Here is a 25823-nt window from a genome sequence, read left to right on the forward strand (position 1 = left end):
GAAAAAGTTTAAAATACAAAAGAAATAAGTATTGTGAAGAAAACATTTAATGCTCAGGAGCAAAGTGGGAGGGGAAAGGGCTTCAACCTCCCAACTGGGCTGAAGGCAGATTCCATCAGCACACCATGCCCCTGGCACTAAATAGCAGTAAAACCTGTTTTGCACATCACACTATGTCAACTTCTCAGACTTCATTAAGATTGTCTGAGAGGAAAATAAAATCCCCAAACTAAAACTTATAGAACTAATGGCTGCAGTTGAAGCCACTTTTAAGTTTAAATACATGTAAAGGATATCTGGAGTCTCTTCTTTCCTGGACAATTTGAGATCTTTTTGTATAGACCCAAGGGTCATTAGGTGATTTTGATTTGTGGCAGTTTCACCCATCTCCTTCCAAAAGTTCATTCAGCTCAACTCAACCCACCATAAGAAACAGCAGCAATGGCCAACTGACTTACATTGCTTCAAACCAGGATTCCTCCTATTTCCTAACTATGGAGTTATACACTATTTTTTTCAAAAGAGAGTAGAATAAAAAAAAGCCAACAAACCCAAACCATTCAACTCTGTGTAGATGCGCTGAACCATCATCATGTTTTAGGGGAAAAATAATATTTTTGAAAAAATTACAGAAGAAAAGGATACTTGGTATCGTTTGTTCTACATAAGAAACACCAGGGGGAAAATTGTGCCACTGTTGTGGCAGTGCTGTTCAGTCATGAAGAAAGTCATCAGAGATCCCATATTCACTGTGAGAAACAGAAGACTGACAAGGTGTTGTATGCTATGAACATCCCAACAACATTCTGCAGAATCAAAGCCTTCAGCAAGAAGTCAGCCCCAGTAACAGCCATCTTTTTCCATCACTACATACAACAAACAAAACAAGGTAACTTCTGCTTTTAGAAATAATTCCAGTACTTCTTCCTCGAGGCACTTCTGGAAGCTCTGCAGTACACACACAGTATTTGAGGACAGACCCGAAACCTTATATTAGAAAACAAAGGGGTAGAAATCACTGAAGATACAGAGTTCTTCCATGATTTCATGTCATGTCTTCCACGGCTCTGAGAGTAGTAGGTGCTTCACACAAGCTTATGCAAGCTTGACAGACATAGTTTGAAATCTCTTCAGCCTGTTAGCAGCAGCCACTACATAAAAATGTTTCTGTGAACAGAACACAACAGTACAAATGTGAGTACAGCTGAGGTAAAGGACCTTTTCTGTAGCTGACATTTTTCTCCCTCATAGATGAATTTACCACTACTGACACACACCTTGTGTGGATTGCAGGGCAGAACAGCTTTGTACTGGGGGATGACCACTGCAGAAAGAGACTGATGGCACCATGAACTTCTGCAGCATTATTACAAATTGTATAATGATATGTCTTTAGATTACATATTTTTTAAAACACAAGTGCAGAAGTCTGCAACCAAATGGCTGGGCTGCAGGAGTGGAAAATGTGTAAGTCTCTGGTTTAGCTCCTTGGCAAGGAACTACAGCTCTCCAGTGACAAAAGAAAAGGAAATGGTCCTCACTGAGTTTTCCTCACATTTCCACAGGCTTCTTTGTACCAAGAAAGATCACTGTGATCACCTTTCAGGATCTATCACAGTCCAATAGAGACTCCAGTAAAAATTCCTATCTATCAGTTCTTCATATAACATTTAGTTCTGAAGGAACATGAGGTGATCAGGCAGGTCCTGAGAGTTCTCTGGATGGGTTTAAGCCTAACTTTTTCTCTCTCCCACATTTCTACTAGCTGCAACAAGAGACAAAACTGCCTCATGTTGTGTCCCTGCTCCATAGTGACAACAAAACAATGAAACTGTTGTCCATGGAAAAAACGCCTCCCATATAAGTGAAGAATATTTAAAGCTAAGTAGTATCTGAAGTCTCTGAACTTGTAAAGAAAAAAAGGTGTAAAACTTTTAAATACCTATCAGAAGGAGTAAAAATTGAAACCAAACTTGCTAAAACTAGAATCAGTATAACTGTGCAGGAGAAAAACCCTTAGTTTACCAGTGAAAATACACTTTCCAAACTCATATTTACAAGAAAGAAGCCTGTGGACAGCAGCGAGCCACTGTACAAAAAACAAAGGAGGGAATGGCTCTGCTTGTGTTGAGCTGATTTTCCCTCTGGAAGTAGATTTACCAGAGTTTATCTATTTACCTTCCATTTTCTGTGAGCCATGTAACTCTGCAGCAACAACTGGGACTTCAGGCGAAGCTTGAACTTCTTGGCTTTAGCAGGTAGGTTGTTTAACCACTCATGTTTCAGACACTGCGTTGCACTCATCCGGCAGCTGCAGAAGAGGAAATCTGCCATGTAAACCCAGCTGCTCTAGCTGCCATTGTCTCAGTGCCCTGTGCTCCTCAGCATTACTGATAAGAAACTGCCTTAAATGGACCAAAACAAATGAGTGGCAATTCCTGCACTCTCTAGTCCAAGGGGTGAGTGGTGTGAAAAGCCTGCAGTGGGTTGATTGAGCTGTGGTAATAGGCTCGATTTTGCCTTTTTGTGGTTTGGGTGTGTTTGTTTTTCTCTTGTCTGAAAAAATCCCTTTGTGTTCTCTTGCTGGCAAAATGGAATCACAGAGTTTGGGTTGAAGGGACCTTAAGATCATCTAGTTCCAACCCCGTCATGGTTACGGTCATCTCCATGTCACTCGAGATTCTGTCCAGCCTGGCCTTGAACACTGCCAGGTATAGAGCATTTACTACTTTTCTGGACAACCTATGCCAGGGCCTCACCACCCTAACAGTAAAGAACTTCTTCCTTATATCCAACCTGAATTCCCCTGCTGATGTTCTTTTTATGCTTTTCATATCACTTATTGTTCAAATGTGATTAGTACTAGAACTGATTTGTCTGATTTAGATAATGGTATGGAAGTTGCTAGTATTCTAAGCATTCCTCTGAATTCCCCTTGGACATACAATTTGTTTTACTGTATGCCTCATTTCCTGGCTTAATTAGTATTATAACACTATCAGCAAGAGAAAAATATCTCTACTCACTCACCCAGCCCCATTGCCACAGTCTTACATCAATGTCATCCTCACTCTCCCCTGTTGTTTCACGTTGTGCAATCACTTTTTATTTCAGTGGAGCCAAGACTGAGAAGCCACATGCAGTTAAGTCCCAAATGCTCCTTAATATCCACCAAATGCATGTAGAGCGCTTTAGAAGAGAACAGTGTGCTTTTTAGCAGCTGCAGCTTCCACTTATCCTCCATGACATTCCAGAGACATTTTTGCAATTTGTGTCAGGCTTGTGAGAATCCAAGGCAACAATAGAAACAGCTTTTGCTCAGAGAAAGAATACTAAAGACATGTTTCTACACAGGAAAGTCCTCCCAGATTTCATCTGATCTGCCTATATTGAGGCTATTGTGAAAAGCAACTTTCTTCAGTCAAGGTACATAGACATTTTCCTTTTAAATAGGGGCTTTTGAATCACTGAGGAACTGCTCACCAAGCACAGATACAGTATAAAAAGTGTCAGGTAGTGACTTCCCATTGCTGCATGCAATCAACACAGTTGGCTAGGAGAAATTTAATGATGTCATTAGGTGCTACTGTCCTCACAATTGGACAAAGAAGTACCTTTTCTCCTTCACGAGTAGTCTGGAAATAAAGTCTTTAGCTTCCTCCGATAGCTGTTTAAATGCTTCTGCATCAAAATCCCAGCTGCAATTGAGTACATAATTCATTGTCTCTGCATCAGTTTCTCCCAGGAATGGGGACAGGCCACTAAGCCTTAAAAAAAGAAAGGGGGGGGGGGGGAATCAGTAGCTGTTAAATGCAAGATGTGTTTCTCCTTCTGTGAATCCTCTGCTTTACAACAGTTTTTAGTTTATGGAGAGGAAAAGACTCTCAGCTGTGGGGTGCTCCACTCAGTCCCTACCAAGATAAGCCAACAGTGTGGAACAACACAGCATTGTAAATGTTAGTGTTACTCTCTAGTAGTTCACTCAGCTATGTCAGAGAGCATTACTAATAGGGAGAGCCCAAAGGAAATTAATGCTGTCGGGATCTAGCTATGTTCCCAGGTGGGACAGCTAGGGGGACTCAAGAGCTTTCATGAATCAAGACCCATACCCTTGCATGGCTTGAATTAAACGCAATTCTGACCTATAGAGTACTTTTTTCAATCAGCTGCTAAGCCCAGATTTATTGCTTCAGTCGTTTACTACTTCACTCAGTTGGGCTTTGGATCACACAAAAATTTAAACCAGAAATGTATCCAGTTTACAGAGAGCATCTGTGAAAGATTCTGGGATGCGAAGTCAGCTCGTCAGATGGCAGACTATTTGGACAGACAAGCTGTCCATGGCCACCACCCAGACACCAAAGAAAAGTTTTAGCCCTATTTGTGACATGACATTTTTTACAGCCACAGGATAACAACCAACACTAATTCCTCTGTGCAGATGCACCCCAAGTCCAAGCTACTGAAATGATCAGATTGCAAATCTTTTCAAATCCATGTCCTCAAGAACACCATCAAAAATGACAACTCTGACATGCTTGTGGCAACTTTTCTGAGTAAAAAGAGACGTGATCCATTTTACCATACTGGGTAAGGTGGTGAGAAGAACATGTACGCATTTATCAAAAGGATTATTTGTTGTTTAGAGACCTAGTAGGCAAAGCAAGGTGCCTTTGCGTTGAGGGCTGAGTTTTTAACAGAATGAGTTAGGAGGAGTCACAGGCAGATGGGCTCAGGGGCAGCTGTCATGGGTTGAGCAGTAGCAGTCATTTTTTCTCCTTCTTGCAGCTGGTGCAGTGCTGTGTTTTGACTTCTGGGCTGGGAACGGTTGCTGATAGAGAGCATGTTTTGAGGGTGTTTTTGTTCAAGGCCTTTTCTGAGCACGTGCTCTGCCGGGGAGGAGGGGAGGCCGGGAGGAAGGAGAGACAGGACACCTGACCCAGGCTAGCCAATGAGGTATTCCATACCATAGCAAGTGATGCCCAGGATGCAACTGGGAGAGAGAGCTGGAGGGGTGGAGCTCTGGAGGGAAATGGAGGAGGGAGCACGTGGTGCTCGGCCGGGCAGGGTGGAGTGAGTTATGGGTCGGTGGCTGGTGGGGTGTTGTATTCTTTTCGCTTGTTATTGGCTTTATCATTATTATTTGTAGTAGTAATGGCAGTAGTGATTTGTGTTATGCCTTAGCTATTAAACCATTCTTATCTCAACCCGTGGGGGCTACATTCTTTGGATTCTCCTTCCTAACTCTCCGGGAGTTGGGGGATCAAGGGGGTAGTGAGTGAGAGTACTGTGAGGATTTGGTTTAAACCACGACAGCAGCACTATTCTTCCTCAGCAGATCCCCCCACCTTTGGCAGAGCCCCCACAGTTACTCACAACATGTATGTGATGACGCCAACACTCCACATGTCTGTTGGGAAGGAAACAAAGTCATAGTTCACCACTTCAGGAGCCAAGAACTCTGGAGTTCCAAAATTAACCTTCAGTTTCTCACGAGGTTTGTACCTTTACCAGAAAGAGAGAGAAATTGGTGCTGAGAGCAGGCTGGGAAACACATTTCATCTGTAAAAAATCAAGGCATGGCTTTTGGCCATGCAAGTACAGCAGAGCAATCATAGCAGACTCCACAGGCAATCAGAACAGCATAACAGTCTTTAAAGAATAAACCGACTTCAGGTGAATAAACCATCAGCTACACCCTTGGCCAGAGCAAAGCCAGAAGGAAGACCAAAGGCAATAAAACCTGCAAAGGCCTGTCTGCATACTGCTGGCAGATTCACTCTCTGCCAGGATTCACAGGACCCTTTTCAGCAGATATTGTCCAATACAAATCAAATAAAGCAGCTTCCATTGAAACAGGTTTGGAAAGCATTTGCTTTAGTGGGATGTACCCAGCTACAGCTCAGTGTAAAGGTCTGTATAACAGATGTGAGCGCAAGATAACCACTGAGGTGGGACTCTGAAGAGGATTACTTGGGCTTGGTAACATGTTTAACAGTGATGCAATACAGGGACAAAATGATTCTGTTCTATTGCTTAAAAGGAAAAGACTACAAAACTGAACCAGTGTTGACTGTGGCTGATGGTACTTGGAGTTATATCTGTGTACAGACAGAACAAACCATTAAAGCATTGCTTTTACATCTCATTTTCCTGGAAGATGTGGTTTTCAAAACTGCTTTAAACAAAGTTTGTATTTCTACTTCCCAATTAAAAAGAAAACTAACAAAACCCAAGCAAACTCAAAACAAAACAAAACCCACCCTCAATGTGTCCATTTATTTTTAGAAAATACTTCTGAAGAAGTCCCTGGACAGATACATGCACACACATCGGTACATATATTGTGTTGGGGGAGCGGGGCATCATTCTATCCGAACACTCCCAGTCAGTTGCCAACATCTACAATAAATGCTCGGAAAAATGTAGAGATACTCCAGCTGCTTCAGCCAATGAACCAGCTTCATTTGAAGCCTCTACACAAATGCCCATAGCATGGGGAACAAACAAGAGGAATTAGAGATGTGCGCACATCTACGGGGGTGTGATACAACAGGCATCACAGAAACACGGTGGGATGGCTCCTGTGACTGGAGTTTTGGAATGAAAGGTTCCAGGCTCTTTAGAAATGACAGGCCCAGCAGGCGGGGATGGAGAGTTGCTATTTATGTTAGGGATAGGCTGGAGAGTGTGGAAGTCTCTCTGGGGACAGGTGAGCAGTTAACAGAGAGTTTGAGGGTCAAGGTTAAAGGGAGAACAGCAATGGGAGACATTACTGTGGGGATCTGTTACAGACCACCTGATCAAGAGGAACCTGTGGATGAAGCACTTTATAGACAGATAGAAACAATCTCATAGAATCATAGAATAGTTAGGATTTCCAGAAAGGACCTCAAGATCATCTAGTTCCATCCCCCCTGCCATGGGCAGGGACACCCCACACTAAACCATATCATAACCTCATGCTCACAGGCCCTTGTCCTCATGGGGGACTTCAACCACCCTGACATCTGTTCAAGCAATGATGGTATGCACAAGCAATCTAGGAGGTTCCTCGCTTGCCTGGAAGACAACTTCGGCCTGCAAGTAATCGAGGAGCCAAAAGGAGTGCTGCCATCCTTGACCTTGTGCTCACCAACAGGGAAAGGCTCATTGGAAATGTGATGTTCCAGGGCAGCCTTGGATGCAGCGATCACAAGATGGTCGAGTTTGAGATCCTCAAGGCAGTGAGGAGAGTGCACAGCAAGCTCACTGCCCTGGACTTCAAGAGAGCAGACTTTGGCCTCTTCAGGAACCTGCTTAGTAAAGTTCCATGGGATATAGCCATAGAGGGCAGGGGGGCCCAAGACTGTTGGTTGATATTCAAGGATCACCTGCTCCAAGCTCAGGAGTGTTTAGTCCTGACTAGAAGGAAGGGCAGCAGGAGGCTCAGGAGACCTCCTTGGATGGATAAGGAGCTGCTGAGAAAAATTCAAAGGAAAAAAGAAGCTTATAAAAGGTGGAAGCAAGGACAGGCAGCCTGGGATGAATACAGGGATGTTGTCTGGGAAGCTAGGGACCAGGTTAGGAAAGCTAAGGCCCAGTTAGAATTAAACTTGGCTACGGATATTAAAAGTTAACAGGAAGATATTCTGTAGGTACATTGCAAATAAAAGACAGACAAGGGGCAATGTGGGCCCTCCCTGGAAGCTATCAGGAGAACTGGTTACCCTGGATTTGGAGAAGGCTGGGGTTCTTAATGACTTCTTTGCCTCAGTCTTCACTGGCAAAGGCTCTGACCGCACCACCCGAGTCTTGGAAGGCAGACGCAGGGACTGTGAGAGTGAAGACCTTAGGCCCACTGTAGGAGAGGATCTCATTTCAGATCATCTTAAGAACCTGAACGTAGACAAGTCCATGGGCCCTGATGAAATCCATCCACATGCCCTGAAGCAGCTGGTGAATTAAGTTGCTGAGCCACTGGCCATCATATTTGAAAAATCATGGCAGTCAGGTGAGTTCCCAACGACTGGAAAAAGGGAAATATAACCCCCATTTTCAAAGAGGGGGAAATGGATTACCTGAGGAATTACAGACCAGTCAGTGTCACCTCTGTGCCTGGCAAAATCTTGGAGCAGATTCTCCTGCAAGGCATGCTAAGGCACATGAAAAACAACAAGGTGCTTGGTGACAGCCAGCATGGCTTCACTAAGGGGAAATCCTGCCTGACCTATTTGGTGGCCTTCTATGATGAGGCTATGGAACTGATGGACAGGGGTAGAGCAGTTGACATCATCTACCTGGACTTGTGCAAAGCGTTCGACACTGTCCCACGCAACATCTTTGTCTCTAAATTGGAGAGACATCAATTTGATAGGTGGAGCACTCGGTGGATAAAGAACTGGCTGGATGGCTGCACGCAAAGAGTTGTGGTCAACGGCTCAATGTCCAGCTGAAGACCAGTAACGAGTGGTGTCCCTCAGGGATTGGTGTTGGGACCGGTCTTGATGGACAGCTTTGTCGCTGACATGGACAGTTGGATTGAGTGTGCCCTCAGCAAGTTTGACAATGACACCAAGCTGTGTGGTTCGGTTGATACGCTGGAGAGAAGGAATGCCATCCAGAGGGACCTTGACACACTTGTGAGGTGGGCTGATGCCAACCTCATGAAGTTTAACCATGACAAATGCAAGGTCCTGCACCTGGGTCGGAGCAATCCCAGGCACAGCTACATGTTGGGCAGAGAAGAGATTCAGAGCAGCCCTGTGGATAAGGACTTGGGGGTGCTGGTCAATGGGAAACCGAATATGAGACGGGTTCAGTGTGCACTCACAGACCAGAGAGCAACTGTATCCTGGCTGCATCAAAAGGAGCATGACCAGCAGGTTGAAGGAGGTGATCCTGCCCCTCTATTCTGCTCTCATGAGACCTCACTTGGAGCATTGTGTGCAGTTCTGGTGTCCTCAACATAAAAAGGACATGGAACTGTTGGAACAAGTCCAGAGGAGGCCACGAGGATGATGAGGGGACTGGAGCACCTCCCATATGAAGATAGGCTGAGAAAGCTGGGGCTGCTCGGCCTGGAGAAGAGAAGGCTGCGTGGAGACCTCATAGCAGCCTTCCAGTATCTGAAGGGGGCCTTTAAGGATGCTGGAATGGGACTCTTCATTAGGGACTGTAGTGACAGGACAACGGGTGATGAGCTCAAACGTAAACAGGGGAAGTGTAGATTGGATATAAGGAGAAAGGTCTTTACTGTGAGGGCGGTGGGTTCCCCAAGGAAGCTGTGAATGCTCCATCCCTGGCAGTGTTCAAGGCCAGGTTGGATAGAGCCTAGGGTGGCATGGTTTAGTGTGAGATGTCCCTGCCCATGGCAGGGGTGTTGGAACTGCATGATTTTAAGGTCCTTTCTTTTTTATGACCCTAACTTTTTAATGATTCTATGCTGTATGTACGAATGTACCAGATCTGGGCTTAAGAAAAGCTTCAAAAGATTTAGAAAAGGTATCGTGAAACGCGGTTGCTCTTACTGTTACACTAACAGGGGTCATTCCTTTTTATTTTATCGGAATTGGCTCATGCTTTGACAGCTTTCTTCTAACACAGTCATATGACCAAAGAAAAAGAATGGAGACAAGTCCATATTTCTTTGTGGGTTTCACGTGGGATGACTCAAACATAATTGAAGGAAAAAAGCAACTTGTCTATGTAAAGAGTTTTGCAGAAAATCTCCACAAGTAGAACTTGCACAGTAAAACCCAGCAGTCAAGACTGTCTGGAGTCCCTGGAGTAAAAGCTTTACAAGGGGAATCATTCTGAGATAATTAGAACAGCAACATAACTTTACCCAACAGAAATGTTATTTGAAAAAGTAATTAGATAATTAATGCACACAGCAGAAAACACACCCACAGCAACATACTGCTTGGTTCATTCACATAGCAAAATTATGTTAGAGCTACCAAAATGCGTAAACCCCCCCTAAAAACTATCAAAGCCACATCAGAGGTTTGTGAGATTGTTTTGGTTTTGTTGTTTTGGGTTTTTTTTAATAAATTCATAACTGAACTCTCTTACCTCCTTGCTAATCCAAAGTCAATAATTTTAATCTGGTTTCCTGTGTGATTTACACATAATATATTTTCAGGCTACAAAAAGAGAAGAGAGTATTTTGAGTTAAATGTCTAACTGTTTGAGAGATCTAGCAAAACAATATAAACATGTCAGATTGTAATGGTACTTTTTAGCATAATACTTTTCTTTCTATTCCTATCACAGGAGAAGAGGATTTCACTGGCATACAGAGTTAGTGAGAGGTTTGGGTTTCAGCCTCCCATAAAGAAGTTTAACTTCTATTCCTGTACAACAGTATTCCACAGATGACACAGACTTTAAAAGGGAAAGGCCCTTCTGTGTAAAATGGTGGAGTCAGTCAGACTGTTGAGGCTTACCCACTGGATTTATTCCCTAAGTGTAAGAGTATCTCCATAAAAAGCTTCATGAAACATGTCAAACGCATCCTTTGGTTTGCTCATGAAGGCAAAAACTAGTTTTTTTCCAATGAGAATGATTTTCAAGGTGGGAGTGGAGGACAATGGTGTCCAAACTTATTGCAGCTGCAGCACTGTCTACAGGCCAACCAGGTCTAACATCATTGTGTAAGACACTATATAAACAAGCAAGAAAAACATCAGTTCGCATTTCTGTTTAAAAAGGCCAGTTATTAAGGGGCCATCAGGAAAACACTAAGAAGATGATATATGAACAGAGCTACAAGGGGCTAAGCAGAAGTGAAGGGAAGAATGAAGGCATTTCTAACCAAAAAGGATTTGAGGTGTGTTTTATTTTTTATTAATGACAAAAGGGTATTGTTTAATTTCACACAGAATTAAAGGCAAAGAATCCTGTTGGTTTCACTATTCTCAGCAAGCTACTAAACAGACATTAAAAAAAAGCAATGAATCTCTAAAGCTCCATTCATCATGGCTGTTGGATTAAGTAAGTCTACTCCTTTATGACACACCCCACAGACTGGGAGATTACTCTTGTAATTAGAGACTGTGGTGGTCCAAGTCATAGCATTGTTAAAGGGCAGAGAGTATGAACTACTGACCTTCAGATCCAAATGGAGAATATAATGCTGGTGCAGGTAATGGACTCCTTCACAAATCTGCTTGGTAAATAGGATTGCATCCAACTCAGTCAGATTGTAGCTTTCATCTGTGATCCGGTCAAATAATTCACCACCATCAAGACTAAAATTTTGCCATAGAAAAGTGTTAAAACCCTGAAATTCCTCATTAGCTCAGTTAATTTCCAAGCTGGGAATTTAGGTGCCCTAATTTAGCAAGGGTCCTAACAGCACATCCACTATAAAGTGTATCAGTAGTCTCAATGACTTCAAGCAAATTCTTTCTGAGTGTGAAATTAGGTATCAATATAAATTAAAATTGAAAAGTTGTTACTAATATCTGGGGAAGATATGTGTCAAACCCAAACCCAGATGACCTGGTGATCTGATGGGGACCTGAAGAACATATAGGAAGTTCTAGAAAAAAATAAGTCTTCAATCTATAAAATTTACTAAATGAAACTAAGAATTAAGCTTAACTTAAAAGAAAAGTGAACCATAGTAGAGCTCTGTTCATCTTGTCATTTGGGTCATACTTTTGGGGACAGTTCCTTTCTTATAATTTGTTGTAACCTTGTAATCATCTTGTAGTCTTGCCAAACAATTTTTAACCTGAAGAAGTTACTTTTAAAACATGGGGTTTTTTTTCTTTTCCTTCTGAAAGTGAATTCAACTCTCTGGCTGGGATACTACTCAAGTCTTCCTCACACCTCATAATCATCATTCCCTATTTCCTCTAGTGACCTGAAAAAAACCCAAATATATAACAATTCCTGAGATAATTTAAACTTACTATTCCATGATCAAGGTGATACTATTTTTGGCTTCAAAAGCATCATAAAGCTGGATCAGATTCACATGATTTATTTGATTCATTATATTAATTTCATTTTTTACGTCCTCCTGAAAAAATAGCAAATTAACAAAAAATTAGCAAAATACACCCCTTAAATTCCAATATATTCAAATACAATAATTTGTAAGCCAAATGACAGCTATACCACAGCTCTCCTGTGGAGAGATGTTTTAATGACAAACACAGGAGATGACAGTAATATAAAGGCCAAGCTTCTACTTATAAAGACAGATTTTACAGTATTCGATACTACCCAATGCTGACTGAGGGAAGTGGTGTTAAGGTGCCTGCAATGAGGCAGGTTTAGAGTGTGCTCACTTGAGCTCACAGCAGCTCAGTTAGTTACCTTCTCTCTTGCTCCTTTCACTTTTATGATTTTGGCTGCCAGGTTCAGCCCAGTTGATATCTCTGTGCACTTGTGAACTTGTCCAAACCGCCCACTGTGGGTACAAAGGAGATGGGAACACAGCTTAATACAGCTCACCAGAAATCACGCATGCAACTAGTCCTATCGTCTGTTAAAAATAGCACAGTACAAAGTGAACGGCATCAGGTGGCCAGCAGCATGAACCTCCTTTTTCTCTCAGCTTATGAAGGATTAGTTTTATCTTTCCAGCCAGTTGTTCAGTGCTTACATTAAAATATTATGCCCCTTCTGTATTCCCACATTTCATCGTGGTATGATGACCTGATGATATTCTTTTTTTGCTCTGTAACTGTACCCACTTCCTGTCCTTCAGTGATGCATTTGTGGGTATATCAACAAGGGTATTTCTATCCTCATCTCCTAACTTTTCAAATAATTTTAAGACCAGTAACTGCAGCCACTCCACAGACTTCATCTCTTATGCACTGTAAATTCTCCCCCATGTCACCCAGACACATCAATGGCCCTTGGGATGATTTCTAAATGTTATCTTCTCTGCTATGACATCATATTGCTTTTATTATTAAGCTCTATTTGTACTTAGATCAACCCTTAAATTAAACTTTGTCAGGTAAGTAAGGATACAAGAACACAAAGGCTGAAGCAGCTGCAAGCTTCTTTTCAGTGAAAATTAAACATCAGATCAAAATAATAACTGCTCCCTTAGTTTTCTTTAACGTGCAGTTCATCAGGGTAAGAGAAATTTGGAATCTGTCTGATTTCAGATGCTCTGAGTGTGTTTGCCCGAAGGGCACAGGTTTTCTTCCTGACACCAGGTATGGCCAGGATCGTTGTGACAAATGCAAAACCAGTCATCCCAAGAATCTGAAACAGCACCTGGAACAGAAACCAGTCACCTAAGGGACACCCCACACATACTCCCCACAAACTATAAAATGTTCATACAAGGAACACAGCAACAGTGATTGCCCAATAGGTATCAGGGATGAACCTGCTTGCTCTGGCTGCAGTGACCCTGTCGCACCTGACCCACAAACCTTGGGGATGTCTGAAGAAGAAAGGTCTAGCTCTGCAGCTCATTGCATTTCTCTATGCCTTAACATCCAACAGCAGTGCAGCATTAGGGACAGGGATACTTACCCTCCCAGTACTTCATGCCGACACACTGAGTAGCATGTTGTCACCTCTGTTTGCTTGACACTCACTATGCGGTGTTCAAAAGGAGCTGGAGGAGAAGGACTGTCATCTGGAGAGGAGACAAGCTGGTCACTGAGATGTGCACAGATACATTGAGATGTATCTGTGCCTATCACTGCACTCAATTCCATCTTCATCACACCAGTGATTTCTACCACAGGACACACACATCACCTTGCTGTGTTTGCTAAGTGTAATAAGAATTCTCAGCTGCTTTCTCAGTATCCACAGCTCTACCAAATTCTACCTTGTGCTCCTCCTACCCTTGGCATCACTGTTTCTGAGGGGATGAGCCCTGTTTGTCAGCCTGGCATTGCTGATGCAGCCCTCAGTGCTTCTGTGTGGCTCTAAGAGAGCAACTCCAATACTGACACAAAGACAGACAAGCCAGCCTGCCACTGCTGCCAATACACTGCCAATGCAAACACTCAAAACACAACTTTATACTCAAGTGCGCTGCCCTTTCCCAGCTTTTCTTTCTGCTTTGTGTTCTCCACTATGCCAGTGTTATTATTTCTGCTTGAATTCAGACACACACTGAAGTATCTGGATAACATTAAGCGTGATTCCTTCACTATTTTTAGAGTGGCATGGAAGTAAATCAACCATTGCATTTGAAGGAGCTGCAAAAAGGGATGTGCTGAAAAGATCCAAAAGTACCCTGTTACTTCAAGTGGGGGACTTTTACTGCTAAGACCCTTTTACAGATGAGGAATAAAGTGCCAGAGAACAGGATCCCACCTTCTGAACCTCAACCCTGGTTTTATAACACAGAAGCTAAATCAGTTAACCATGATGTACTTAATGTCCAAGTCTTTCTGGGGTGAAGCTTCCATAAACACACTTTTGGTGTCTCCCATTCAAAACAATTTTACAATTAACCTCCAGATATCTTGGGCTGCAATTCAACATGTACTCATCTAATCTCCAGTAACTGCTGTGAAAGTCAGATTCAGGTCAGGACATCTACACATTGAAGTAAAAGTACATTCTGAGACATACGTATGCTGCCTGGAGAGAGTACTCCCTGAAACCATGCAGCTGAGTGTTCACACAGTAACTTGAGATCTACAGCCAGTAACACAGCAAAGACTACAGCAAGAAACTCCTGCAATATTTTGCTACCCCCTGGATCTCCAGTCCACAGCTGCTAAAGCATACCTGTTTTGCATGTTCTATCTTAAGGAATTAATGCTTTAATCTAAAGAAAATTGATTTTTAAAAAATGGCTCATACTTCTGGTCACATGTACACTTCACCCAATTTTATCTTAATGGAACCTCTTTTTTTTTCCCCAAAAAACCAAACACTTTAAAAGGAAACTACTGTTACAAGCATTTGTACAAAAGTTAATTCAGTTATTTACATAGTCAAGGATATCAATGGCAAAATGCTCTTGAACTGTAATACACAGGTGGTCTACTGAGCACTGCTCCAGCTATTATTGTGCATGTAACACAAGAGTAGCACTAAATCCTCAGTATAGACATTTCTGAGAGTAACTGTGAGTAACTTACCGATGATTGTTTTATCCTGAGTGGGCAGCTCTTTGGTAGCATGCAGTGTCTCAGTCTTCTCTGGTGTCATTCCTTCACACTTAAATTCTCTCTTCTCAACACTGTCATCTGTTTGGGATTCTTCTGCTTTTGCTGTTTCATGCTGGATTTTCACTCCTACTCCCAGATCCTCCACAGAGTGCTTTACAGAGGTATTCTGTGAGGTCATGGGCTTGCATTTTAATTCTGATTCCTCTTCAATGTTTTTACCTGAGTTGGGTTTGCTCAGTAATGGCTGTTGCTTTCCATTTTGATGTGTAGGTTCATTTTGCTTATCGACCACTATCATTTCTTGATTTGAATCAGTGCTAATGTTTTTAGGACTCTGTTGAATTTTCAATGTGTCAGGCAGCTCTTCAACTCTTTCCACTTCTGCTGTTGTGGAGGGTGGGGATCTTACTTCGGGATCATTTAAGTTTCCTTCCTTGATCTCAATCTTTTCCTTCACTTCAGTCATATGTACATTGATGGATATCCTGCAGAGCAAACAGTTGACATTTTATGTGGATGACTAGCCTTGCTTTTGTAACCTGGGGGAGGGGAGGCAAGGCAAAGCAGGGGAAGAAAAATCTAGCTCCCAAATCACAGACTTTTACAGCATTAAAAAAAATCAAACTGTACCAATCCTTTTAGAAAATACAACACTAAGGGAAAAGCACCCTAAAGTATGCTGGTGTGTGTCCTCGTCTGTGTGTATGTCTGCTTTCTGCTGAACACAAAATGCCTTGCACTGAAAAGTGTTAATCCCATGTTTGAAAGCTTACCCGCTTTATGTGACTATTACAGTTGGTCTAATAAAATGCCAGTGGTCTGGGCTGAGAGGTGGTAGTGATTCCTTTCACAAATTACAGGCTGATCATCTAAATGGCTGACTGCTCATATGGCTCTAAAAATCCAGAGTTTTGCATCCATTCCAGTCCTCTTCCATCTGGCTGACCTGTGCACTCAGACATCTGTGTTTGTGCTTTCTGATGGGACAGCATTTTTTTCATTGCCTTCTGTTAAAAATGTAACTTCCATAAACTCTTATTCCATCAGTACTATTTTCTTGCCATTCTAGCTACTGCAAAAGCTTAATATTTTTTTTCCTCTTCTGTTACCTAAGGAGAGTATGGGCTAAAACCAATTGCCTGTGTTCCTAAAACCCAAAGACATTAATGTGACAATTTTTGATTCAACTGTTACAGCTCTAACTGTCATGAGCATAGTCTGATTTCATTGAGGCTGAATTGAAAATTGTGAAGTTGTAAAGCAGATTTTATACAACAGCAAGTAAAGAAAATTTCTGATGTCTGGGAAAGAACATATCTAATTTTTCACAAAACTTACTACTTCTTTTGGTGGAGCAATGTTGTTACAGAAGATGTTAGAAAATGCTACTGCTTTCACATCACAAGATTCTTAAGTGTCCTATTTTCAGCACCTCTAACACCATTGTGTTATGCTATGAATCTAAGCTGCACTCAAATGAGCCATCAAAGCAGCTCCAAGCAAACACTTCCACTGCTATGTGGTAAAGCCTGAACTCGGCAGGACTCATTACTCCAAGCAGGGGAACACAATGTCCTTCTGACACTTCTGTGTAGGCTTACAGACCTCACTGAAAGTTGTATTCATTTTAGAGAGGCATTCATCACCCTCATGTGACTCCACACACACACAAGCAACAGGTTTTCTGTGCAGGAAGGCTGCAGCTTCCCTCCCCAGACCAATGTCGTCAGGGCTCATAAACCCCCCATCCTACCCAAACCAACCAGCTGCTTCAGAACCTGCTGTCTCTACACAAATGCACCACCACGACTGACAAGCACTGACTTCCACCGGTAACAACAACTGTTCCCCCACTGCTTCCCATACACCTTGGGCCATCCTCAGTGCACAGAACAGGCAGAGCCTCCAAGGCAGCGCTCTGTGGGCAGCTGGGATGGACCCAGAGCACAGCACCTATAACTACCAGCCAGAGCATAAATCCCACCGGGAAAACACAAAGGAGTCCCAGAGTCCCTCTGTGTTTAGTGCCATTATAACAACCAGTTTGGAGGTAAAGTTGGCTATAAACTGCACACAAAGTTGTTCCTGAACACTTGCAAAGAAGTCACAATAGTGAAGGATTCTATGCTCTACTGCCACATCCTGACACTCTACCTCTTAGGAGAAAAATATCCATGTGACAAAAGTAATGCCATGTTCTTATCTAGGCTTCAGAGACCAGTTTGTATACATGAATAACGGGGAAATTTCACACTCAAAGTGGCATACATATATATTTATGTGCATGTGTGTATGTGTGTATCATCCTACTCCTACATTCACATCTATAAACAGCTCTATAGCCACTAGCCCAGACAGAGAAGGCATGGCAGTTAAAATTTGCCACAGAATTTCCATCTGTTGGGGTCTGGCTGGTAGAGTTTTTGGTTGTGGGGTTTGGGTGTGATGTTTTGTGTTGGGTTTTTTTTTTTTTTGCTGTTATGTCATTTGTTTTTTGGTTTGGTTTGGTTTTGTGGGGGTTTTTGTTGTGTTTTCTTGTTAACTTAAATACATGGAATTAAAATCAAGTCCTAAATAAATAGTTTAAAATAAAATGGACTACAAAAGGTATATTACTAAACACCTTTATGAGGAAAAGATTGAGGTAATAGAGATCATTAAGAAATGAACAATCATTAAACGTCATAGCTTTAAGTGACCAAGGCATATAAAACCCATAAAAACAATGAGGGCAGCAAACAAAACAAGTAGTTTAGTTTTGGCATACTAGCAAATCCCTCAAATTCCTTTCACTCCCATGGTTACAGAAACAGGAAAGCAATGACTGGTTTATGAATGTCCAAATACTTGAGCTCTACTATGGTGTCACCTTTATCTCTAATAGGCAGGAACATCGATCATACAAAAAAAATCTCCCATATACCTAAGCACTCATTGGCTTCACGGTTATTTACACTGGACCCTTGCTGCTTTGATTTTTTTGCCTTACCCATTTGTAAGGTCTCATCACTCTTATCCTAGCATGGCTGGTTTTCCCCTGGATCATGTCTCGGGAGGAGCTGCCTTCTTTAATGATCTGGCTTTCCTTTTTTTCCTTCTAGCACATGAAATGGTTTCAGATCACACAAAGCTACCAGCAAGGCCATTACCTGGTATGTGTCACTTCACACCCTGTGTCAGATATAGCCTGTGATGTGGAGGGCACAGCTTCCAAGGATGCCACACTCGACAGTGAAGGTCTGTTTTCATCCTCTCCAAATTTCTGATGAACAAGCTGTCTGTGGCACTCATCTAGGTCCACATCGTGTGCTTTAGCAGGAACATTTTGGTTGCCCACATGATCTTGATTTATGAAGGGAAGACCGTTGTGTTCATTCAAATCTTTGACACCAAGTTCCTTTTGCTGTTGACAGCTCTCAGAGCTGTGTGTTTTGCCAGCACCTTCTACTACTTGCTGCTGTTCTGTTCTCTCCTTAATTTGGAGTTTGCAGTCAGTTTTGTGGGTTACAGCACTAGAAATGTTCACCGTCTCACATGCTGCCTTGTTGTCATCCAGTTTTTTCCTACTTTTTGTCTCTGAATAAAACAAGCCATTAATAAACTATCCTTGATAAAAGTGACAACAGAACAGAGAGGGAATAAAGTAACTCACCACTCAAAATGACCTACACAGTTACACATCTGAAAAGGTACCAAGAAATCCCCCAACAGGTTTAAAATCCTTACATCAACAAGCTTCAGACAGCCATTATTAATGCTCATGGCTTAATCACAGGTTTAATTCTCTGATGTCTTTCCAGCACTGTTACAGATTGAACATGGTTTTCCATAAAGCAAGCAAAAAAACTGCAGGGCTCAAGCTCACTGCACCTACAGTCTGAAATCACTCTGCAGGCAAATACAATGGGTAGCTCTGGCGCTGCAGACCCATCCATGACCCTCCTCATCCTTATACACCCTCTATCTGCTTAGAGGGCAGAGACAGAGTGAGCAAGACTCCAAAGGATGTCCTGAGGCAGTGCCTCTTGGGTTTTCCTCATAAAGGCAAGAAGGCAGTGCCCTGACAGATGCATCCTAAAGAGGAATCTAGCCCTGACATGGCAATGAAACTTGCTGATCAAAAAAAGATATTCCAATGCCAACACACCCCTTTTTCAGAGAGTGGAGGAAGGAAGGCTGGTTCAGATTTGTTAAGGTGAAAGAATTTATTAGGTTTGCTATATGATACTGCCAGTACCTTCGTGGTATCTCTGAATGGCTACTGCTCTCAGTTTGGATCATTGTAATTGCAAAGCAAAACAACCACAAAACTATACACCCAAAGATGCTGCTTTTAATGTCTTGATTTTCCAGCATTTTGTGGCATTTTATCCAGGGGACAATCATCTCTGAGGAGATGAGAACAATTAGAATCATAGAATCATAGAATAGTTAGGGTTGGAAAGGACCTTAAGGTCATCTAGTTCCAACCCCCTGCCATGGGCAGGGACACCTCACACTAAACCATGTCACCCAAGGCTTCATCCAACCTGGCCTTGAACACTGCCAGCAATGGAGCATTCGCACCTTCCCTGGACAACCCATTCCAGTGCCTCACCACCCTCACAGTAAAGAATTTCTTCCTTTTATCCAGTCAAAACCTCTGCTGTTTAAGTTTCAACCCATTACCCCTTGTCCTATCACTACAGTCCCTAATGAATAGTCCCTCACCAGCATCCCTGTAAGTCCCCTTCAGATACTGGAAGGCTGCTATGAGGTCTCCACGCAGCCTTCTCTTCTCCAGGCTGAACAGCCCCAACTTTCTCAGCCTGTCTTCATATGGGAGGTGCTCCAGTCCCCTGACCATCCTCGTGGCCTCCTCTGGACTTGTTCTAACAGTTCCATGTCTTTTTTATGTTGAGGACACCAGAACTGCACACAATTCTGTTTTTCCAGTACTAGTCAACAAAGGTAATTATATTTGAGAAATTCAGGTAGTGGGAAATAGCAGGCTATTAACTTCCAGGTTGTCTGCTACACATTGAAGAGTCAAAACTTGAGCATGCCTGGAGTAATACATACCTTCCGGAGGCTTCTTGCTTTCAGTTTGGGTTCCTCTGTTTTTAAGCACATGCTTAGGTTTTGCACCACTCTCCTCAGGTTTATCTTTGGCCTAAAAAGGCAGGGGAACACAAAAATAGCAGTTATGGCCAAGAGTGTTTGTTTCCCACTACATTCCTTCAGCTACGTAGGTATTCAGACTCTGTAAAAGGATATCAACACCTCTGATTTTCTGATTTTTTAGTTACTACTGTGTTTACTCCCTTTTTCCAATCTCTCCCCACTCTCACATACAGGCTTACTTCTGAAACAAGACATAGAAAACTACATTAGCTCACTGCTTTCCAAAATTTTGCCTGTCAGGTTTTCCCTCCTGTCAGATTTACTCATATTCATTAAAAACCATTATATATAAAACATAAGAGAGATTAGAAGAAGAAATTTTACACTATTCCTGTTTCTTTTTCGTCAGTGACTAAAATATAAGAAATGTCTCTGAAGATATTGTCAATGTATTTGTCTCAAGGCATCTAAAGATACATGGCTTGAACTATGAAAGAGATAATACCAAAAAAGAGTCTCTGGCTTTATGGCAACTCTTGTACATGTAATTGACATTACATGTTTCACCTCTGACACAGTTAAAACCAGACTTACTGTCTTTCAGAAATCAATTTTGATTTTTAAGCAAATGTTTTCCTCCAATTAAGAAAGCACAGAGGAGGGATATTTTGTAATAGCCCCATTAAACACCTCACACAGCAATACACTTGAAGTTAGAAGTAAAGAATTAGTATTTAGCAAAAAAAAAAAAAAACATAATATGAAAATAGGAACAGGCTTAACATATTTCTTGGATGGTATATAATTAAAAATCCAGTAATAAGCAGTTTCATATCCTTATTTGTACAAGAAAATAAGTAACATTTAAAATATAGGCTGCAGACAACTGATTACAAGACTGCTGTAAAGCAACCCCTTCATTTGTTAGTAAAACTGCTTTAGGATCTGATGCTTCAATCACATAGATCCCACAGAGCCCCCCCAATATCCCCTTCCCACAAAACAGAACACCCAAAAAGCAGTAAAAAAAATCATTACCATTTTTATTACAGCTCTAAGCAAACCTGCAACAATAACGAGGGGCAACATTATTGTTGCAGAATCCTACATGCAAAAAAAACCTTGGATAACTGAATGTCTAATGCAGGTGGGTTTTTTCCGTCTCTTTGGTTTTCAAGTCAAAAGTTAGAGGTTTGGATCCTGTGAGCTCAGCTCATAGTCTTTCATCAGTTTGACCCCAACCCCACAAAACTTCTTCCATAAGCATGCCCATGGCATCCCTGGAATGCTGTCACATCATCAACAAACAGCTTCACCCAGCCATGAAAACATGACCTACCCATTCCCATCCCCATACTGGGTAACGCTGCATGACGCCAAGTCCGTGACAAGCAGCACACTGTTACAAAACAGCAAAGGCTGGAAACACACAAACAAGCAGGTAGCAGATTCTGTTTATGTGCAACCACCATGCAACTGTGGAGCTCTCTGGACATGTCTATATTGCTGTCACAGAACAGGCTGCAAAAGCCTGACCAAAGTTAGCACATGGCTTGGTGCAAGCTGATTTGTTTTTAAATTGCTCTGCTCCACATTACTCAACCTTGGTCACATACATACACTACTTCATTAATTCAAGCCTAGTTCAAATATCACTCAGCAGCCTGACATATCTTAAGGTCTTATAACTGATCGTATTTTCCAATTTTAGAAACTGTTCATGACCAGAAACAAAAAAAGGAGAAAAAGGAAAAAAGGAAATATAAGTAGTAACTTATATTACAAAATGAGTTAGCCATAAAACTCTACACTTGTCCAATATAGATTGCCTGTTCTACAGCTGAGGCACTGGTTAGAAACTGGGACACAGACCTCCAGCCCATCCTACTTGATCAGGTCACCAACAGCAGGTCTTTTCACCTATGGGTCTCTATCATTTCACCTATGGTTCTCTATCCCCCTATCCATAAAGCCTGGATGAATGTCTGACCTCCTTCATCCCCCTTTTTTGCAAACACAGATGAAGAGGCAGTGCTAGGTTGACAACTAATCCTGACAGCATGCTAGAAATCCATGTAAAACATTCCTCTAGTATCCCTCATGCCACTTCCATTTACATCCCTTCTTACTGGTCTTTTCACTTAGAAACTGGCACTCTGGAAACAAAATTAGTTTGTCATCTTTACGCTCCTCTTCACCTGGCCACACTAGGCACTGGCAGCTCAGCTCAAGCTGTAAACCCTGCAAAGGGCTCGCTCTGTTTCCAGGCAGAGACTTGTAACAATGCAGCTTTAACCAAAATATACCAAAATTTTTCAGATCTTCAAAAATCTGTAGAACTGAAATCGAACTGCAGGTAGAAGCTATCATTGCTATCCAAAATTAAGATAAATACGCAATGTATGATACATAGTTCTCAACAATAATTGAAACTCTATAAATTCTTCTGTCTCATAACAGTCTAACTTACTTGTCAGCCTCTGGCCCTTAAAAAGGGAGACAAGGAAAGCAGCACTCAGAGCCTGAAAAGATTTGCCAGCATCTAGCATTGCCCTATTTTTGTAAAAGTTTAGGTGTACTTTCCACCAAAACATTTTACAGTTTTGGTGAAAAATATTTGGCTTAACATACAAATGGACATTTGCATTTAAGCCAAGTTGTCCTTACTCAAATCCCACCCCTACATACAAGGAGATTCTTGGAATGAACAAACCTATTCCAACTCTTACAGTTTCCTCTCACCTTCTTCCCACTGCAAGATACAAGCCATTGTGAAAACTGAAAACTCCCATTAGCTAGATCTAATTCTAGAAGTCTGTAACTTTCAAAAACTACGTTAACTGATTCCAAAACACTGTTATCAACTATGTACCAGTCTTGCCTATTCCTCCCTCACTGTCCTCAATAATTAAGAAACTTTCAGGAACTGATGTCTAGGAACTTGCAATCACAAGGGCTATTTGATTTGAGAAGTGAACAATGTCAATGGAGTTGATAAAGTCAGAGTTTCATCATGAAGTTGTAGCTAAAGACAACTTGGATGTCTAAGGACATATAAATCAGCTTTGTAACATGACCATAAGTCAGCACAGGTTTTAGTAACTGGTCTTATGTGCAGAACTCATGATCAATCAAGCAAATAGAAGCTTATTCCAACAAAAGATGCTTCCAGTATGTTACTTATACTTTTCACTAAGGCTGCAATTCAAGTCACTAATTCAAATGACATTGATGATCTTCAATCACTGGTGGAAGCTGAATTTCCCTTTACAGTAACAATCTACTCCTCATATTTGTTACATGATTGCCTGGAGCAGTTTGGGAACCCCAGCATCAAAGCATGCTTTGAGCCTTCTCTGCCTTTAGAGCTTTGCGATTCACAGGTCACAGCAGTACTCTGTAACTGACTATATGTTGTGCAAGGAGCCAGCTGGAGAGCCTAAAGCCCTGCTACATCACAAAGAAAAATGGGAAGAACAGCAAAACAAAACTAACCTCAACAAGGATTTCCAGCAGACTCCCCTTCTTCCAGGGCACAGTGCCTTTGAGAATAAAATCCACTACTTTAGAATTTTTTAATACTTCTTCTACAAATGTAATCACTTTATCCAGTGTATCAACCCTTTTCTCTATTTTTGCCAGCCTCTCCTTATGCTTCGAGGCATCTACCTGAGCAGCTTTCACCAGTTTCAACACTTCTGAGCATACACTCTGGATGTCAGTCTGGTGAGTACTGTCGGATACCTTTAGACCTATTTTCACTGCATCTGTCTCATCAGGAGGTGCTCGGGACACTGTTAGCTTGTTAATGCCTTTTTCTACATCATCAATGCCTTTGTTAATTCGCTGCAGTTTGCCTGTCAGATCTTCTTGGAAATGCAACAGTTTGTCCATCTTTTCATTCAAGAGGTTCAGTTTTTTGTCCATCAAACTTAAATTGTTCACTTTTGTAGGCTGTGACTTTGTCAGGGCATTTCCTTCTGCAAGGTCCGAGCTACCTGCAGACATTTTGTCCAGACAGCAAGATGTCAGATTGATTAGGCTGGCTTTTCATTAACCATAAATTAGAAAATGAAGATCTGAAAGTTCATCTTCTTCAGCTATTCCTACACCAGACATCCTCACTTACTGGAGTCGCTAGAGCATATCATGAGATAGGTACTGCACTAAAGATTTATTTCTGTGTTATCTGTTTCTTATCACATGCTTGCAAAGATGGAGGTAATTTGGCACCAGGCTGTATTTTCTTGGGCCTCCTTGACGTCACAAAACCATTTAAAATTCTTTCTCAAGAGGCTGTTGATAGGCAAGTATCTAACAACTGCCAGTGCCTGAGCAGACCTCTGGAGGGAGAGGATTGTTTTTGTGACCAGTTTTAGTTCTGTGATAGTGAAAAGAACTTGCTAGAATGTTTCTTGTCATTAAATAGGAAAAATGTAAAAGTAAATCTGGTGACCTTGTGCTAAGGCTTGGAAGAATTCAGCTTTGCAGCATGAATGCAGAGGAACCAGGACATACACAGAATGTGCTCTTTAGGTTGGCTGGCACTTGAATTTAAAAATAGAGTACAATGACAAGGATCTGAAATACGTATCTAACACCAGCACCTCTTTGTCAACTGAAACGTCTAAAATTAAATATTCCTCCCAGCCTATAAAAATTAACAGAGTAAAAAAAAATCATGAAGGCACAGCAGAACTAGTCTATTAGTCACAAAATTATTTTACCATAAATATTAAAGGATTTTGTTACTCAGTTGCTTTCACTTCTGAATTACAGCATGTCTGTTACAGAAATTAGTCAGTCACTACAGTACAGAAGGGTAGGCATGTGCACTGCCTTGTGTGCTCCAGCTCTGGTCACTTCAAAACCATTAATGAATGCATCCATAAAACAGAACAGAATAACATACACTTCCAAAGGGGATGAACTGTGGTATTAAGAGATAAAGCAGTTTGTCCCATTCCAGACACAACAATGACTAGTTTCCCTTTTCACAGCTGTATGAATGTGGAGCAAGGCAGGGAAAGCACTAGGAAAATCCTGCTGCAGCAGTCTTGGTGCAACTTAACATACCATACCAAAACCATGGGCTCTGTGATACAGAACGTCCCTTTGCCTCCAATCCCTTCTTAATTTTTTAGAACAGACGTATGCGAAGAAAGTGCTGTTCTTGGAATGAACTTGTTGTATGAAATAGGATGTTCTAGAAATTAAAATCTTACCTCTACACACTGCAGAGCAGTAGCAACATTAAAATTACCCTCTCAAGATGTTAAATTCTTGCCACTTCTGTAAGACAAGAGCTTTTTACCTTTACAACAACAAAAAAAAGTAATGTGTTTATGTCTACCACTGCCAACAAATAAGCGTAATTAACTCCTGTGACATTTAGAGGCCAGTAACTGCTTTTCCAGAATATCAAAATCTTTGAGACTTGGACTGTTCATCACCTTGAAGGGAGAGGTTGAATACTAAGCAATGACTTTAGAAGAAAATTCAGCTTGTGAAAGCTGATGAGAGTCAGCTCCCTGATCAAAAAATGTTTTAAAGTCACTGGTATTTTCACAGTGGTTTGCGACAGTATGGCATAAGTGTTATGATATCCCATGTATTCTTATT

The 25823-nt window shown here is 41.6% G+C and overlaps 1 protein-coding gene across 1 annotated transcript; it reads right to left on the bottom strand.

The window, feature by feature from the left end:
• Positions 1–556: 556 nt before the first annotated feature.
• Positions 557–24209, bottom strand: MYLK3 (myosin light chain kinase 3). The gene is made up of 14 exons (XM_005141673.3): positions 23697–24209; positions 20160–20250; positions 18540–18674; positions 18248–18440; positions 15069–15583; positions 13495–13600; positions 12313–12406; positions 11904–12013; positions 11093–11234; positions 10057–10127; positions 5377–5505; positions 3615–3767; positions 2179–2311; positions 557–1167 (listed from the first exon to the last, which is right to left on the bottom strand). The coding sequence occupies exons 1-14, from the start codon at positions 24207–24209 to the stop codon at positions 1096–1098; spliced, it is 2457 nt and encodes an 818-aa protein (XP_005141730.2). The 3' UTR covers positions 557–1095.
• Positions 24210–25823: the final 1614 nt, after the last annotated feature.

The sequence above is a fragment of the Melopsittacus undulatus genome, chromosome Z (assembly GCF_012275295.1).
Source record: "Melopsittacus undulatus isolate bMelUnd1 chromosome Z, bMelUnd1.mat.Z, whole genome shotgun sequence".
Classification (NCBI taxonomy): Eukaryota; Metazoa; Chordata; class Aves; order Psittaciformes; family Psittaculidae; genus Melopsittacus; species Melopsittacus undulatus.